At 57.3% G+C, this 17,560-nt stretch overlaps 1 protein-coding gene across 3 annotated transcripts; it reads left to right on the top strand.

Annotated features, from left to right (window-relative positions):
* The first annotated feature begins 2,571 nt into the window (after positions 1 to 2,571).
* Positions 2,572 to 17,219, top strand: LOC101019491 (cytochrome b561). 3 transcript variants are annotated; one of them, XM_003913259.3, is made up of 6 exons: positions 2,572 to 2,705; positions 12,046 to 12,260; positions 13,435 to 13,533; positions 13,796 to 13,899; positions 14,351 to 14,508; positions 14,991 to 17,219. In XM_003913259.3, the coding sequence occupies exons 2-6, from the start codon at positions 12,059 to 12,061 to the stop codon at positions 15,181 to 15,183; spliced, it is 756 nt and encodes a 251-aa protein (XP_003913308.1). In that variant the 5' UTR covers positions 2,572 to 2,705; positions 12,046 to 12,058; the 3' UTR covers positions 15,184 to 17,219. The 3 variants fall into 3 exon arrangements, with proteins under 3 accessions (XP_003913308.1, XP_009189231.1, XP_009189230.1); XM_009190967.2 differs by lacking the exon at positions 2,572 to 2,705 and adding an exon at positions 2,708 to 3,053; XM_009190966.3 differs by lacking the exon at positions 2,572 to 2,705 and adding an exon at positions 5,918 to 8,779.
* Positions 17,220 to 17,560: the final 341 nt, after the last annotated feature.

Raw genomic sequence — 17,560 nt, 5'->3', positions numbered from 1 at the left:
TTTTATTTTTTCCTCTTCTTTCTGAATCTGGTAACCCTAGCAAGGGAGAATTGACTAGCCAGGTGCCAGGTGGGTCTGCGGCCTGGGTCTCCAGCTCTCTCTTCACATTCTGCCTGCTTCCTTGATGCTTCCCGCTCCTTAAATGTTTTCTGTCAGAGACCACGGGGCATTCTAGGCCTGGCTTCCCAGCAGTGGAATCCAGGAGCACTCCTACCTCCCAACCCCTGCCCCAGCTGCCCTCCGGATGGTCAGGGAAGGCCTGAGGAGGTGATATTTGAGCTGAGATTTGAAAGAATGCGCCCAGAGATGATCCAGGAAAGAACATTCCATGGAGAGGTGGGAGTGAACTTGGTCCATCTGAGAACAGAAAGGCTACGTGGCTCCGTGGTGTGGGAAGGGAGGGGAAACACGGGAGTGGAAACACGGGAAACACAGTCAGCATTTCCTTTTTTTTTTTTTTTTTGAGATGGAGTTTTGCTTTTGTTGTCCAGGCTGGAGTGCAATGGCGGGGTCTTGGCTCACCACAACCTCTGCCTCCCGGGTTCAAGTGATTCTCCTGCCTCAGCCTCCCGAGTAGCTGGGATTACAGGTATGCGCCACCACGCCCGGCTAATTTTGTATTTTTAGTAGAGATGGGGTTTCTCCGTGTTGGTCAGGCTGGTCTCGAGCTCCCGATCTCAGGTGATCCGCCCGCCTCGGCCTCCCAAACTGCTGGGATTACAGGTGTGAGCACAACTCAGGAGGCCCTGGGACTCATCTTGGGCCACTCAAGAAAGGGCAGGAAGGGTCCTCTCCTTTCCCACCTTTCCCAAGCTGAAGGACTGCACACTTCTCAGGCTTCCAAGGCAGCAGGAACAGGGTTACAAGGTAGGCAGTCTGGCAGCTGGCGCGAGCCCTCTGGGCCCTAGTGCCGGACAGCAGTTTGGTGGCATTGCCTGTTCTTTAAAATGGGTTTGGGTGTAGCCATGCGCCCCCGCCATGCAGCGGGTGTGCAGGCCTCTCCCTCCCTCAGAATATCCTCACCCACCCCTCCCCACTGGAAATAGGCCCTTGAGAACACTGCTGGCAGGGAGGCGGCTGTTCTCCCTCCTGAGGGAAAAGTCTGCAGCCCAGTGCTGCAGGGCGGTGGGGTGAGGGGGAAGCCAAAGTGCCCCCATGACTCCTCAGCAGGAGTCTCTCCTGGCTTTGGAAGGGGCTGAAGGCCCAGGGCTCTCACCAGGGAACTCAGTCCTGCTCAGCCGGTCTGGACTCCTTCTCCAAGTCCAAATCCACAGACCAAACAAAGGACATGGCTCAATACACAGGGATTCTGCCTGTTAGCACGCTAAGGAAGCTGTTTCTTACCTTAAATTATCCATTAATTTCCTCCAACTGAAAGATACTCTAAAAATTTTCTGTTGTCGGAGGGTTTAAGCTTGGTCCCTCTGAGGGGGTGGGCCCTGCTGTGTCAGCCGGTTGTGCCTGCCCGTGGAAGGTGTGCCATGTGCCACGGTATGCCATGTGCAGTGGACACGCCTGTGCGTCTCGCCTGGCGCTGGAGACTCTGCTCAATGTGTACTCAGCGAGTACTGGATCCCCAGGGCCTACCTTGCCCACTGCCCGTGGGAAGCCCACAGTTTACACAAAGTGCATTCAAGTAAGCAGGTCTCCCTGCCCCCCGGCCTCCCAGAACCTTGGTGCCTGGAGGGCAGGTGGGGGAGGGCGTTCCTGAACCGAGGCCGGTTTCCCTCTGCGGGGAGGAAACCCCATTTCCCTCCTAACCCTAGGCGCTTGCTACATCTGGCCCGGCATCAGACAGGAAAGAACCCTTTGTTCCCAGCTTGTAGGAAGTCTGAACTGGACCCCTTATCTACCCACAGCGCTTCCTGGACCGGGGGCCTGGACCCGGCTCCTAAGGGGCTGGCTCCCGGTCTTGGTCTTGGCCTCGGCGCCCTCCTTTCTCCGCGCTTTGGGCAGGGGAAGCTGCGGACGGCAAGGTCTCGGCTTTCGTGAGAGCCTGGTGGAACCGGTGTTCCCCGCAGGCTACTCTGCGGGGGCGGGGGTTAGTCCCGGCCTTCCCGGCAGTGTCGTCTCCCCGGTGGGGGCTGGGGACGTGCCCCCAGAGCTCCCGGAGCAGCGGCGTGGCCAAGGCCTGAACCCGGTCTGACATCTAGTGGCCTCCTGGGCCCGGGCGGGGCGAGAGCAGGGCAGGGAAGAAGGTGGAGGGCAGAAGGGGAGGCGTGGAGCGAGAAAATCAGGAAGCTTGGGGCCAAGCCGGGGAAGGGCGGCGGGTCTCGCCCCTGGCACCTGCCCTTCTCAGGGCCCGTCCCACCCCCAGGCCTGGCTGACCCCAGGTCCTTACATGCGCAGTCGGGGCTTGCCCGGGCCAACCCCGCGGCCCTCCATCCCCGCGGGCCGCAGACCCCACTCGCCCACGATCGTGGGGACCCCGGACGGGGGTCGCGAGGCCGGGCTCACGGTGACAGCGGTTCGCCTACGTGCGGGGCCGGAGCTGGCAGGGCCCAGTCCCGAGCGTGGCTGCAACCGCTGAGGCCTGGCACGTGGAGGGCAGCCCCGGGGGCCGCGTGCGCCACTTCCGGCCTGGGAGACCCCGCCCCGCTCGCCGCCCGGTTGCCATGGCGACGCCGTCACGCCACGGCCCGCGGAACCGGCCGAGCGACCCGGGCGCGGCGCGGGGAGGCTCGCGGGACGCTCGGGTAGGCGAGGTAGGTGGCCGGGCCGGGGATGGGAGCGGAGCGCGCAGGGGTGCGGGGCGGGGGTGGCCCAGGTGAGCCCCGACTGCGCAGGGAGGGACCACGCCGGCCTCCCAAGTCGCAGCCGGCCTCGCACCTGCCCCCTGCGGCCGCACACCGGACTGCGGCGCCGACCCGCACCCTGGGTCCGAGGGCTGCAGGGCTCGCCTGCCCTCTCAGAACCGCAGTCTCTCCCGGTCCAGGAGGCCCCCGCCCTGGCCTGCCCGGGTGCCGGGTCTCTGCTGAAGTTAGAACCGAGACCCCCGCTTTCCAGTGACCCTGAGTTTGGATCTTTGCTCCTGCGCCGCGTTCTAGAGCAAGGTAGGGTGCAAGTGGACCAACCAGCCTTTGCCACGGCTGCCCTCTTGAAACCGGAGCCACTGTCTCTTGCCCGGAGTAGGGCCGGGGCTGCAACGTGGAGCCGCAGGTCCCCGCCTGTGTCTCCCGACGCCCCCAGCTTCTGAGCGCTAGGGTGGGAGTTTCCCGAGTGGGAAAGCCCCACTCCTTCAGTGGCCTTGGTGGGTCTGGCTGGTGCCAACTGCGCTGAGGGCGGAGCTGCGGCCACCTTGACACCTGGGAGATGGCGGGGCCACCCTCCCTCCCTCCCTGCCCCGTCCCCGACTGTATCACGAAGTGAGGATCATCCGTGTGGATCTAGGGCCCCCTTCCCAGACTTCTCCTTTCTGGTGGCTCCTCTCCTCTCATTCATTCCACTTTGGCAGCCTTTGTGGATTTTCTGACTCCGTAAATGAAGTTACATCTAGGGCACCTAGATTCTACCCCTTTGTTTTAATAGCTAATGAAACAACAACAACAAAAAAAAAAGGAAAAAAAAAAAAAAAAAAACAAAAAACTTTGCCACCTCCTCTGGTTGCCTGGATTTCTCCTGTGAAATTTGGTGGTGGCAGGAAAATATAGGCGGCGGCAGCCCCACCCCTTGCACGAGGAGCCCCCTAGAGCTGGAGGTGGAACCACCCTGCTTGTACCACTCCTTTTCTCTCCCCTCCCTTCCCTTCCCCTCCCCTCCCCTCCCCTCCCCTCTCTTCCCCTCCCCTCCACCATGTTGGCCAGGTTGGTCTCAAACTCCTAACCTCAAGTGATCTGCCCGCCTTGGCCTCCCAAAGTGCTAGGATTACAGACGTGAGCCACCGCGCCCAGTCTTGTCCTACCACTTTTCTGCCCTCACCACCTTCCCTTGGCAGGCAGAGCTTGGGCTCCTGCTAATACCGGGTGGTTCAGTGACATTAGATGGCATTGGTGGAAGGGAATGAGAAATGAACCCCCTCGGCCGGGCGCGGTGGCTCAAGCCTGTAATCTCAGCACTTTGGGAGGCCGAGACGGGCGGATCACGAGGTCAGGAGATCGAGGCCATCCTGGCTAACACGGTGAAACCCCGTCTCTACTAAGAAATACAAAAAACTAGCCGGGCGAGGTGGCGGGCGCCTGTAGTCCCAGCTACTCGGGAGGCTGAGGCCGGAGAATGGCGTGAACCCGGGAGGCGGAGCTTGCAGTGAGCTGAGATCCGGCCACTGCACTCCAGCCTGGGCTACAGAGCCAGACTCCCTCTCAAATAAAAAAAAAAAAAAAAGAGAAATGAACCCCCTCTAAAAGCATAACTTCACTGGGAAAAAGCACTCTACTGTCTGAGCAATTCATAAATGAATTTTGGGAATATAAAATGATGTCACAGATTAAAAGCAGACCATCCTGTGTTCTTCCCAGCTCCAGGAGCTTCTGCTTGGTGTGGGGGGGTAATGGTGGACAGAAAGGGAGTGTGGATTTATTAGAGATGGCTGCCATCTGGCTCTCTGTGGCCCCAAACCTCGTGTCGGCAGTACCACTCTTCCTAAGGTGCTCTTAGGATCAGATTTCGTTTTTGTAAGATTGCTCTTTGATAGAATGCCCTCTGTGTGGCAGGCACTGTGCTGGGCACTGGCACACGTTTATCCACTTACTCTTTCTGTGTTCAATAAGGTAGATCCAGATATCCTTCCACTTTATAGATTAGGAAGCAGGCTGGGAGAAGAGACTTGGCTTGTCCAGGAGCTGATGGTTATAAATAGCCTGTTTTGAAATCACATCTCTCTAACCTGGGCTGCACCGGGCCTTTCATGGGCCCCTTGTTCCATTAAAAAAAAAAATAACAATTGGCCAGGTGCGGTGGCTCACGCCTGTAATCCCAGGACTTTGGGAGGCTGAGGTGGGCGGATAAGGAGGTCAGGAGTTCCAGACTAGCCTGGCCAACATGGTGAAAGCGCGTCTCTACTAAAGATACAAAAAATTGGCTGGGCGTGGTGGCGCACGCCTGTAATCTCAGACTCGGGGAGTCTGAGGCAGGAGAATCGCTTGAACCCGGGAGGCGGAGGTTGCAGTGACCCGAGATCTTGCCATTGTACTCCAGCCTGGGTAATAGGGTGCGACTCTGTCTCAAAAAAAAAAAAAAAAAATTGGCCGAGCGCAGTGGCTCACACCTGTAATCCCAGCACTTTGGGAGGCCGAGGTGGGTGGATCATGAGGCCAGGAGATCGAGACCATCCTGGCTACCACGGTGAAACTCCTCTACTTAAAAAAAAAAAAAAAAAAAGAAAAAAAAATTAGTCTGGCATGGTAGTGGGCGCCTGTAGTCCCAGCTACTCGGGAGGCTGAGGCAGGAGAATGGCATGAACCTGGGAGGCAGAATTTGCAGTGAGCTGAGATTGTGCTACTACACTCCAGCCTGGGGGATAGAGCGAGACTCCGTCTCAAAAAAAAAAAAGGAAAATAATAATAAAATTATATTTTACAACTGCATTGGTATAAAGACAAGTATAATCCATACTGGATTAAAATTAATTTTTAAACAGAACATTTTAGGGCTGGCTCATGTCTGTCTGTAATCCCAGAGCTTTGGGAAGCTGAAGCAGGAGGACTGCTTGAGACCAGGAGTTTGAGACTAGCCCACGCAACATAGTGAGACCCTATCTCTCCAAAAAAAAAAAGAAAAAACTAACTGGGCATTTTAGCATAGCTGTAGTTCCAGCTACTTGAGAAGCTGAGGTGGGAGGATTCCTTGAGCCCAGGAGTTCGAGGCTGCCATGAGCTATGATCATGCCACTATTCCAGTCTGGGTGACAGAGTTAGACACTGTTTCAAAAAAAAAAAAAAAAAAAAAAAAAATTAATTAAAGTAAGTTTTTAAAAATTGCAACATTTTCCTCAACCCTGAATGTTCAGTTTTTTTCTTCTGATTTTCATGGAAATGGAAACATTTTTGTTTGTAAGCATTCGGAGCCCTCTGTTTTGTGGGAGAAAGGAGCTCAGTGTTTGACTTCAGGCTCTGCTGCTTCCTGGGTACCTAGTTCCTTGGTCCAAGCAGCCTGGATGCCCCGGGTCCCTGGGCTGCCTGGGCCAGGACAGCTACCCCAGGAGAAATGGAAATGCAGCCCCTGCGGCTTGTTGGCCCGCCTGTAATGCCTTCTCTCTCACACTTTGCTCAGGGCCTGGTGTCTTTGCATGCACCAGGGCTTAGTGCCATGCTGGTGCCGGCGTGGGGAGGATGCAGGAGGACTGGCATGGGACGGGGAGCACCGCCTGGGAAGCCCCTTCCTGGGGCTACTGGGGTGCTGAGAAAGTACCCTAATAACTCACACCACACTTTGCTTTCTCCTTCATCACATGATAGGATGTTCTAGGGCAATTGAGCTGTTTTCCCCTTCACCCATCAAGAAGAGATATCGGCCTTTCCCCAGTCACAATCTTTCCTAACTCAATTCAGACCCTGCTGTTGATAAGGAGGGCTGTGGCCAGCCCAGGCTACCCACTTCCCAGCCTCCCCTGCTCCGCCTTCCGCCCCCGAGGCTGTGCACCATGTGCAGTGTCTGGTCCCCAATAATGAGATTAGTCCTGGTCGCGTTTTAATAAAAAGCAGTGGGTGTGGGGAGGGAGAGTGATGCTTGGCTCAGTGAAGCTTTGCGGGCCACGCTGTCCTTAATGTGCTTATTCCATTAAGTGGAGTCTGGCTGCAGGTGGGGTGAGTGGGTGGGGACAAGGGTGACTCTCACCGCTCTAAGCTCCAGAAACTGCCAGAGATCTATCACTCTCATCCTGAGCTCTCACAGAGGAAGGCAAGTGACTTGTGTGAGGGGCTACGTGAGCCCCCTCTGGTTGCAGGGTTCTGGTCTGCAGGGCAGCGGAGCCCTTGGGGGTGGAGAGTGGCAACTTCCAGGCCTTGAAGCTGCTGCCCACAGTTCTGCTCTGAGAACACAGAGGGCCCAAGAACAGCCAGTGTCCCAGGGCTGCCCAGTGAGGAGGGAAGGGTGAGAGAGTATTCTTGCTGTCAAGACTGGGAAATGAGGGCCACGATTCAAAGGCTTGCTTCCTAGGGAGTAAATCTCACCCGATGTCCAGGTGTGCAAATGCAGCAGACACATTTGTGGGTGCGTCAGATTCTGTCCAGAGATATCAGAATGTCTATTCCTGTACACCCCCACCTCTGGCATGGGACACAGCCCTTCCCTGCACACAAATGGGTTGTCAATTACGTCCAATGAATGGCCTCCCGAGAGCCCTGTTGGGGAAGGGATTATCTGCTCATCTCCTGTAAAGCAGAGAGCCACACTCAGAATCTATGGACTGCGATCGCCTGCAGGCCAGCCATGGGCTTTCCCGTCATCCTCACACTTAGACTTTGAAGCCTCGCCTTTGAATCGGAAGCAGGCCGCTGTCATTCCAGAGGCCCCTGTTCATCTCTGGCTTCCTTCCAGATGACCAGGGGCCCCGGGTCCCTGGGCTGCCTGGGCCAGGACAGCCGCCTTAGGAGCAAATGGAAATGCAGCTTCCGTGGCTTGTTTGCCTTCCTGTAACCCCTTCCCTCTCACCTTCGGTCAGGGCCTGCTGTCTTGCACGCACCAGTGCTTAGTGCCATGGTGAAACCGAGGCGGGGAGGACGCAGGAAGACTGGCACAGGAGGGGGGGCACCGCCCCGGGAGCTTCCCCTGCGTCAAAGCAGCTTCCTCAGTGAGCTCCAACACAGATCCTTGCTGACTTCAGTCTGGAAAGCCTGACAGTGCCACCCTAGTTCCTGGGCCTTGGAAAGGCCAAAGCCACGAGCAGGCAGCCACTGTTTCACAGGAGAGCTAGAGACGCTGTTGCCCACAGACATCAAAGCAGGGGTGCTATCTTCCGTGTGCACATTGGCACGGGTCTTGGAGGCCCAGATTAGCTCCTGGCTTGAACTTATATCACCCTTACCTGAAAATCTGCGTCTGCACCGCTCATCTGCACGCCCCTTGAGGGCAGGGACCAGGCCCCCTCTGTGTGGCCCCAGCACTTGGCCGAGTGCAGGCGCGTGCGGGTCGAGTTGAGCTGCTATTTGCTGATGGGAATTTGGGGGCATGTCGCTTGTCCTCGTTGAGCCTCCATTTCCTGGCCTGTCAAACTGGGGCAATGCTCCTGTTATCCACACAGTGTCATTTAAGGGTGACATGAGAGATGGCATGAAGTACCCAGCATAGGGCAGGTGCTTACAGGCTGTGGGGTCCCCACCCTACTGACACACCAAGCACACGTCTGTCCTGCCATGGTGGGGAGCAAACAACTTTAGGGTTCCGACTCCCCGGGAGGCCAGGCTGGGCATTTCACTGTAGGATGTTGAAGCCGCAGGCAGTCGTCACTGTGAGAAGAGAGCCTGGCTCTGAGGTCCGCTGTCTCCTGGGCAGCCTGGTGGGAAGGAAGGAGTTGGCAGCGGCCCCTCACTCTGCCGGCCTCTCCTGCCCTTTGTACTCCACGAGGCACGAGGAAGTTGCCAGGTCTCCCAGCAGAGGGAGGGGTGATGTCCCCTCTGTTCTTCCTAATTTGTTGCTAATCAGATTCTGCTTGAAGCCGGGCTCTCTGGGGATGAATCTAATAAAGGAGGCGGCGACCTGGAGAGGACAGACGACAAGTGACCGGCGGGGACAGCACTTCTTTTAGTACATTTTCCTGTTAGACTCAGAGTATTAGAGACCCAAGGATTCCCAAGGAGGATCGAGAGCGTCCCTGCCTTTGAGGAGCAGACAGGACACTGCCAGGGTAAGGAGGCTCCGGGAGAGCCTGGGGACAAAGTGGTCTGCCCACCGTGGTGTCTGGTGAGTGGAGGCAGGGGTGTGGGGTCCGCAGCAGCAAGCCAGGCTAGACCGTGTCCTTGGATTCTGTGAGCCCAGGCGTCTCCCCTAGAGGGCCTAGTAGGAACAGTGGGGGCTGCAGATGGAAACGGGCAGGATCATGCCAGGCAGCTGGCATTTCACTGGCACTCGGGGCCTCTTGCGCAGGGGACAGCATGACCTTGGGAGCTGGCTTTGTCCCTGGTGCATCTGTCACATTGAAGAGGGAGAAGCTGCAGGCCCTGACTTGGGTGTGGCAGTGAGGATGCTCAGGAGGGAAGTGAGGGGAGGGGCCCCAGCATGCGGCGACCTGGGCAGCCTTCTGTGGAGAAGCTGAGGTGTCACCTGGGCCTGGAAGAAGGGCAGCCCCACTAGCTAGTAGGGAGGGCATGAGAGAACTTGGTGACGACGGGAGAGGAGGTGACTTGGAATGAGCTGAGTTTGAAGCATCTGTGGGATGTCCAGGTAGAGATGAATAGTGAACTGTCAGAAATGGGGCTTGAATTTGGGGTGGTGGGGACAGAACTGATACCCCTGTAGGTGACAGATAAAGACAGAGGCAGGAGTTCCAAAAACAGGATTTATTGTTGGCTGGGGCTTCTGGAATCCTGTATTCCCGTCCACCCTGGGAATGTGGACTGGGGCTGTGTTTCTGGGAGATGATGTGACGGAATGTGTCAGAAATCTAAAACAGAACCTAGCCCTTGTTTCAGGATTCCCTGCAGAGATGTTTGCAAACATGGCCACATCCTGTTGTTTATTTGGTGGAAAACTGAAAGCTAGCTAAATACTGAGCAATGGGAACTAGTTGGCTAAAAAATGGCCGTGCAATGCAAGAGTGTGAGGTTACGAAAATGATGATGTGGGCGCATATCCATTGACACAAACATCCATGTGTGCTACGCCCTCAGTTAAAAAGCAGGTTAGAACATGGCACGATCCTGCTTCTATAAAAGGATTCATATGTGTTTTTCAGGAAGAAGTTGTGTGAGGATATAGATCAAGTGCTGATGGCCTGTCATTTTACTTTTTTTGCTGATCCATATTCTGTGGTGTGTGTGGATTATTAACACACACACATCCTTTTTTTAATCAGAAAAAAAATTTTTTTTGAGACAGAGTCTCATTATATCACCCAGGCTGGAATGCAGTGGTGCAATCTTGGCCCACTGCAAACTCTGCCTCCCCGGCTCAAGGGATTCTAGTGCCTCAGCCTTCCGAGTAGCTGGGATTACAGGTGTGAGCCACCATGCCCGGCTAATTTTTGTAGTTTTAGTAGAGATGGGGTTTCACCATGTTGTGGCTGGTCTTGAACTCCTGGCCTCAGGTGATCCACTTGCCTTGGCCTCCCCAGGTGCTGATTATAGGTGTGAGCCACCGCGCCTGGCCCACACACCCCCTCCCCTTTAATGGTGGAGTTGCCAACAGTTGTCTGATGTGGTGAGAGAACTGGAGAGCAGAGAAGGAGCCCATCCCTGGGAGGGACTGAAAACCAGCTCCTGGGCACTGCAGGGCAGAGCGTGTGCCGGGTATGAAGGGGGTCAGTGGTCCTGTGCTGGCCACTGTCCCCCTAGTTCTGATACAGTTGCTGCCAGGAGAGGCTGGACTGTGTCGAGGGGCCAGTGGGGAACTGTCCGGGGCGGGTGGGGGGCAGCAGCAGTGCTCTGGGGTCTGCTTGTGGTGGCCATGGTGGTGGCCATGGTGGTGGCAGTTGCAGTGGCAACTGTGGGCCATGGCGGCACTTTTCCGTGGCGCACAGGCCGCTGTCAGGTGAAGGGAGAGCAGGTGAGGCCATGCTTGTTCTCCTCCTGCCGCCTCTCCTCCCATCCCCAGCTGCTGGGTGCTCTCCTGCCTGGCACGAGGCTGTGCAGGCACTGGGCACTCCCTTGGGCTCCTAGCAGGGCCTTCTCATTCCTGTTTCCCTAGGAACCACCCGCTCTCCTTTCCTCCTGGAGGGTCACGTGGGGCGGAGCACCTGGGACAGCCGTGCTGCGCTCTACCCAGCCCCCTCATAGGCCTTGTTTCTGGGGGCCTTCAGTTTTGGAAACCTCACCTGAGCGCCCCTCTAGAGTGCGGATCCTCCCCGCCCCCTGCTTGGAGGGGAAGCGCCCTTTCCCTGTATGCTGACAGGTGCCTGTGTGTAGCACAGTCAGAGCACTTCTATTCTGCAGGCGCGATGGGGGGGGGGGGGGTTGGGGGGGCGGGGCTGGCTCTCCTGGGTGTGGGGTGGGGAAGCCTCCTCATCGCCAGCTTGGAGTTAAAAACCGGGCTAGGGGAGGGAGACTTCCCATTTCTCCCCAGATGTATTTCATGATGCGTCTGCAGAAAAGGTGTGACCAGTCCCTTCCTTCCCTTCAAGGAGCGCGCTCGCCTGTGTAACTCACCTGTAAAGCCCACCCAGGGAAGGCCAGGGCCTCATGAAACAGAAAAGAAAGCCAGGCACTGGGCCCTTGCGCTCACTAGAACTTGGGGTGTCTCTCCTTGCCCCTTCACCGCATATGGAACTCCTGGTGTCGTGTCCCAGGTCACGCCTATCCCTGTGGGGAGGCTGGGCCCCCCCTCAGCCACTCCTGAGACTTGGGACCTCTGCCCGTGGACGATGGGTGGGAAGGAGCTTGGGGGTGGGAGAGCGAGGGCTGCTTCCAGCAGGAGCCTGGGGTGAGGGTGGCGGGGCACCATGGGGGTAGCTGTGCCGCATCTCAGGGCGGTGTAGTGCACATCTTGCAGGGGGACATGTGTATCTCAGGGGGGCTGCTCGCATCGGGGTGCCGTGTGCGGGGGGGGGGGGGCGGGAGGGGGCGGGGGGGGCGGGGGCGTCTCGGGGGGCTGTGCGCATCTAGCGGGGGTGGCTGTGCGCATCTAGCGGGGGTGGCTGTGCGCATCTGGAGGGGGCTGTGCGCAACCTGGGAGGGTGTTGCGCGCAGCTAGCTGGGGTGGCTGTGTGCATTTCGGGGGGCGCTGTGTGCATTTCAGGGGGGCTGTAGGTATCTGGGGGGACCGTGCTCATCTCCGGGGGCAGCTGTGCGCATCTCGTGGGGGGGGAGCTGTGCGCATCTTGGGGGTGTGCACATCTCGGGGGGCCTGTGCGCATCTTGGGGGCTGTGCACATCTGCGGGGGCTGTGTGCATCTCAAGGGCTCTGTGCACATCTCGTGGTGCTGTGTGCTGCTCCTCTGAGCTTTGCTCTTTCTTGCAGCGTTTGCCTCAGCATGGAGGGCGGGGCCGCGGCATCCACCCCCGCAGCGCTGCCTTACTACGTGGCCTTCTCCCAGCTGCTGGGCCTGACCTTGGTGGCCATGACTGGCGCTTGGCTCGGGCTGTACCGAGGCGGCATTGCCTGGGAGAGCGACCTGCAGTTCAACGCGCACCCCCTCTGCATGGTCATAGGCCTCGTCTTCCTGCAGGGAGATGGTGAGTCCCGTGGGCCACTCCTCTCGGCCCGGGCTTGTGGGGGTCCCTGAGAGGCAGTTTGCAGGGGTCTTGTCACCCCTGCGGTCTCTTCTGGTTGGACAAATCTAAGATTCTAGAAAAGACAGACAGAAGCTGGTTCAGAGCCTGGGGAGATGGAATCCAAACCCAGGCTCTGAGGTTGGTGGGTGGCAGCTCCTCTCCAGCCTGGCCCAGCATTTTCACCTCGTTTCCACACACAGCGTCCAAGGCAGGCGCTTCATGCTGCAGAGGGAAAGGAATGGGGCCCTGAACCAGGCCCTGCTGCAGGGGTGGTTTGAACTGAGGGAAAAAAAAGTAAGCACGTGTGAGAGTTTGTATGCGTGTGTGCGCACGCGCCTATGTGTTGTTAGTCTTGGACTTGGCAGAGCTAGAGGCCTCCCCCTGGGGCAGGAGCAAGGCAGTGCTTGGCCTCCACCTGCCTCCAGGCCAGGTATCCTGGAAGCCGAATCTGCATCTGGTTGACCGGCTCTTCCTAGAGGTGGTCCTGGTGACAGCCACCCCTGAGCAGCAGAAAGCTAAGAGGCGTTCCTCACATGACCTGGCCTTGCCCACCTCTTCTGGAAGTGGGAGATCAGGCTGGGATCACAAGGTTCTGCTTGGGAGCCAGAGTGGGATGATCTGCCCAGGCTTACGTGGGGGCCTGTGTGAGGAGCCACGTGGCTAACAGGTCAACTCAGGCTGCTTGTTGCCTCAGTGTGACCAACAGTGGACCTCAAACACAGCCTGGAATTTGCAGGACACCTGACAAGAAGATGGGTGGGGTGGGGTGTCTGCTGGGCCGGGCAGCTCCTTTAGGTGGGGACGAGGGCAGAGGCGCTGCCTTCACTGCCTCTCCTGGTGGTGGGGACTGTGGTACAGTCTCCTGCCCTGCCCTCTTTGAGTGTGCACAGTTGGGGGAGGTTGGAGGGTGGGGGAGGAGTGTTAAGGTGCACATAACCTTAGGTGCCCTCAGAGGCGGCCAGGAGCTGCCCAGGGTCCCCAGGGAACCTGGCTTTCTCCTCCGGTTCCTGCAGCTAGGCTCCTGCTGCAAGCTGTCAGCTCACCTCACCTCGCCACCAAGGTGCCTCCTTGCTGCGGGGGCAGGAGGTCTCACTGCAGGCGGATGCACTCACGTTCCCTCTCTCATCTCTCACAGCCCTACTGGTTTACCGTGTCTTCAGAAATGAAGCCAAACGCACCACCAAGGTCCTGCATGGGCTGCTGCACATCTTTGCGCTCGTCATCGCCCTGGTTGGTGAGTTCCTGGGCGCAGCTTTCCCCGCCCCCTGCCTGTCTCTTCAGGTATGGCAAACAGCCGCTTTACCTGCTCTGTTCCCTCCCCAGAGCCGTGATGGGCCCGCCCCCATCCCAAACATCCCCAGCAGGGCCACTGGGTGCTGGCAGCCATTGAACTGGTACTAAAGCCCAGAAGTCCCTGCTAGCTGGTTCCTTGGGTTGTCTTATCCCTTCCTTTTCCACGTCCAACCCTGTCCTCACATGACCTATCTCTGGCCCAGGCTTGGTCGCGGTGTTCGACTACCACAGGAAGAAGGGCTACGCTGACCTGTACAGCCTGCACAGCTGGTGCGGGATCCTTGTCTTTGTCCTGTACTTTGTGCAGGTGAGTCCTTCCAGCACCGAGGGCCTGTGGCCACCTACCAGGGAGGTGGGAGGGGCAGGGGAGCTGGGCTGAAACGTGCCTCATGGAAGGGCCTGTTTTCTGGGGTGCGTGCAGGTGAGAGAGCTGTCTTCCCAGGCCTGTGTGGGTGCAAAGCTAGGATTGGCGGCCAAGGGTGCCCAGCTCCCAGGCGCCCCATGGCTGACTCAGCGTGTTTGGCCACAAGCCCAGCTTTCCGAATCTGCGAGTGTGCCAAGGCCTCAAGTGCTGGGGGACGGGTCCCTTGTCCCTAAGCACTTAATACTCCTCCCACCACCGTGCTGAGGAGGGAGGAAACCAGGCAGGGCTGAGGGGCTCGCAGTCGCCATGTGGGCGCGTGGGCGTGGGCCTGGGCTGACCTCGGCTGCTGGGGTTGCCGGCCGCCCTGTCCCAGAGCCACCTTCTTTCCTCCTAGTGGCTGGTGGGCTTCAGCTTCTTCCTGTTCCCCGGAGCTCCGTTCTCCCTGCGGAGCCGCTACCGGCCACAGCACATCTTCTTTGGTGCCACCATCTTTCTGCTTTCCGTGGGCACCGCCCTGCTGGGCCTGAAGGAGGCACTGCTGTTCAACCTCGGGTGAGTGTCCTGGGTGGGAGGGGGCAGGCCTGGGCCACCCCTGCACAGACCTCACCCTGCCCTCGGCTTCCCCAGCTGTGGCTTCCTGAGCCGTCTCTTGTGGCCTCACAACTGGTGGCTGTAGTTATGCTTGCTAAGAACTGGGTGCATGGGGCTTGGCTTTGGTTAGCTTTCTTGATTTTATCCTTTCCAAGAAACTTCTGGGCTATGGGCACCCTATTTATTCCCATCACGTAGCAGGATCTGCAGGAGAACTGCTTAGAACTAGAGTATTGATACAGATTTTTACATTAGAGATTGCTGGTTTTACATTAGAGATTGCTGGAGATTGCTGGTTGGGGGTGGGGGGTGGTCGTTCTCTTTGGGTAGGGTAGGGAGGCAGGGGCTGGTGCTGGAATCCCTATGACATCTTTAAGGCCCAGGATACGGGCATTTGGCCTGTGACCTCTTGGGCAGCTTCTCCCTTCCTCTCACCCCTGCAGGGACAAGTACAGTGCGTTTGAGCCCGAGGGCGTCCTGGCCAATGTGCTGGGCCTGCTGCTGGCCTGCTTCGGTGGGGTGGTGCTCTATATCTTGACCCGGGCTGACTGGAAGCGGCCTTCCCAGGCTGAAGAGCAGGCCCTCTCCATGGACTTCAAGACGCTGACGGAGGGAGACAGCCCCGGCTCCCAGTGATGCACTGGGCCAGCCCTGGGGGTTCACGGGGTGTCTTCTTGCCTGCTCCTGCTAAGGCATCTTCAGGATTGCAGGCTCCGGAGAGTGGCTCTGGCAGCAGGCGGGTGGGTGGGCGCAGCTGCGTCTATTTGAGTGCTGCTTTCTGGGGTCAGGTCTCTGCCTCCTCTGCTTCTCCTTTCTCTGCTGCTATAGACCAGTTCATTGTGTGTAGCTCCCGTGTCTCTGTTGCCCCCTTCAGTGCAGAAGGCTTTGGGTAGGACTTCGGGTGGTCAGTCCTGGTCTCAGAGCACAGGTCTTTAAAGAAGCGAGACAGGAGGACCCACCCTCCCGGCAGCAGATGCCTGGGGCAAGGCCAGGGGAAACTGGGGGGGCCTCAGGGACAGGCCTGGAAAGGCCACGATGGCTGCTGAATTCAAACAAAGAGTCCCTCCAGCCCAAATAACATGTGGCACGAATGGGCCCAGCCTTTGGCAGAGGAGCAAATGATATGTGTAAAGTATGTTGGTGGTGAGAGCAAGGTTCCCCAGGAGAGGGGAGGGACTGGCCCCTGGGAAGCTCTGAGTGAGGCTGTGGCCCAGCTGTAGTCCTGACCTTCCTCTTCTTTAATCCTCTAGCCCTCGGACGGCTTTGGTGGAGAGGGGATAGAAGCCCATGACTTCAGACAGACTTTCTCCTGGCAGATGGAGGCAGGCCTTCTCCCGGGCTGCTCCAGACATGGGAGTTGGGAATAGGGGGCACCTTGCAGCCCCTTCCTGCTGGGGCTCCCTCCTTGCAGCACCCCCCTTGCAGCTCAGCTCTGGTTTCCTTTCCCAGGCTCACCCAGGCTCTGCTCAGGCTGGGAGGCAGAGAGCACAAACCGTAGAATTTTTTAAATGAAAAACCGCTGCTTCTGGCTGTGGCTGGGGCCCCTGGGGCTGCTGGAGCTGCTGCCTCTGTTCTGGAGGACGAGGCTTCTCCTTCTTCCCTGGTGCCCGTCTCTCCAGGAAGTCAGGACTGAGGCAGAACCAGGTCATCCCCTGTGGCGTCTCCACATCACTGTAGCCGTATAGAGTGTCATGTTAGCTGAGCCACCATTTGGCTTTGGCCCGGAAATAGTGTGAGTAAAACATTGATCAAGATCATCCTGACGAACACAGTGAAACCCCAGCTCTACTAAAAATGCAAAAAATTAGTTGGGCATGGTGACGGGCGCCTGTAGTCCCAGCTACTTGGGAGGCTGAGGCAGGAGAAGGGCGTGAACCCGGGAAGTGGAACTTGCAGTGAGCCGAGATCATACCATTGCACTCCAGCCTGGGCGACAGGCTCAAAAAAAAAAAAAAAAAAAAAAAAGAACATTGATCATGTGCTTCTTGGATCTGGTGACTTGGTGACTGTTCTCTCCCTGTTTTCCTTGTTTTTGGGGGTTTGAGGAGCATGACTTAGCTTGAGACAGACACAGTGTACTTCAGTGAAGAACTTAATACAATTTCCAAACCTGATGACCTTAGAGAAAGGGGCCAGTGTTCTCTAATGCTCGCATTTCCCGTAGTTGGCTTTTGCTGTGGCTCCTGCCTCAGGCAATGTCATTTCTGAGAGCAGGTGGTTGTAGTCCAGGCCCCTCCCCAACAGGGGCTGCCCAGGCTCCTTCCAGCCCCTTTCCCCACCTCCTCTCAGCCTGCCTGGATGACAGTGTTCGCCTCCTGTTTAGACTGTACACTCTTCAGGGGCAGGGGCACCGTCAGTTCTTTCATGAGCTGGCACGCACATGTATAGTGAAATGTTTACGTTCGGGAAGACTCCGCCTTAGACAAACTACCAAAGTACAATCGTGTCTCTCCCTAGCCAGAATGCTACAGAGAGAAATGGAACCTCAGATTAGCAACAAAAGTCTGTAAACTGGTCTGTTTGCCAAAGTGAACACTGGATGACTAAGGAACCAAAGAAGGCCCCCAGAAGCAGATTTGTGGTGGGTTATTTTATTTTGCCTGTGGCCAATCTTCTGTGAAATACAATGTGCTGTTGGTGCAACAGATGATTCAATAAATGTCTACAGCAGACCTCTCGCCTGTTATTTTCCTTTAATGTGGTAATAAAAGGAGCCAGAGCTTTTAGCAGCCAGAAACATGACGTTAGCTCTAGGCCTGAGAGAAACTGAATATCCGCAGGCTGGGCACAGAAGGTAAAGTGATTAGTGATATTGATCATGGCCTAGGGTCTGAAAAGGCCCAGCGGTTGTCCAGTCTCCACCCAGCAGAGGCAGTGTTTCTGTGTAGTTAGATAAACCCTTGCTCTCAGCCTGAGAGGGTGGCCTGGAGGGCAGAGCTGCAAAAGCCTGGTAAGAGCCTTGGCAAGGAGAATCTCCCAGTGTTTAATGGACCCCTTTCCCTTTGAAACCATT

Source organism: Papio anubis, chromosome 17, assembly GCF_008728515.1.
Source record: "Papio anubis isolate 15944 chromosome 17, Panubis1.0, whole genome shotgun sequence".
In the NCBI taxonomy this organism is placed as follows: domain Eukaryota; kingdom Metazoa; phylum Chordata; class Mammalia; order Primates; family Cercopithecidae; genus Papio; species Papio anubis.
Note: the sequence above shows the minus strand (reverse complement) of the source record. Positions and strands in the feature narration are given on the sequence as shown.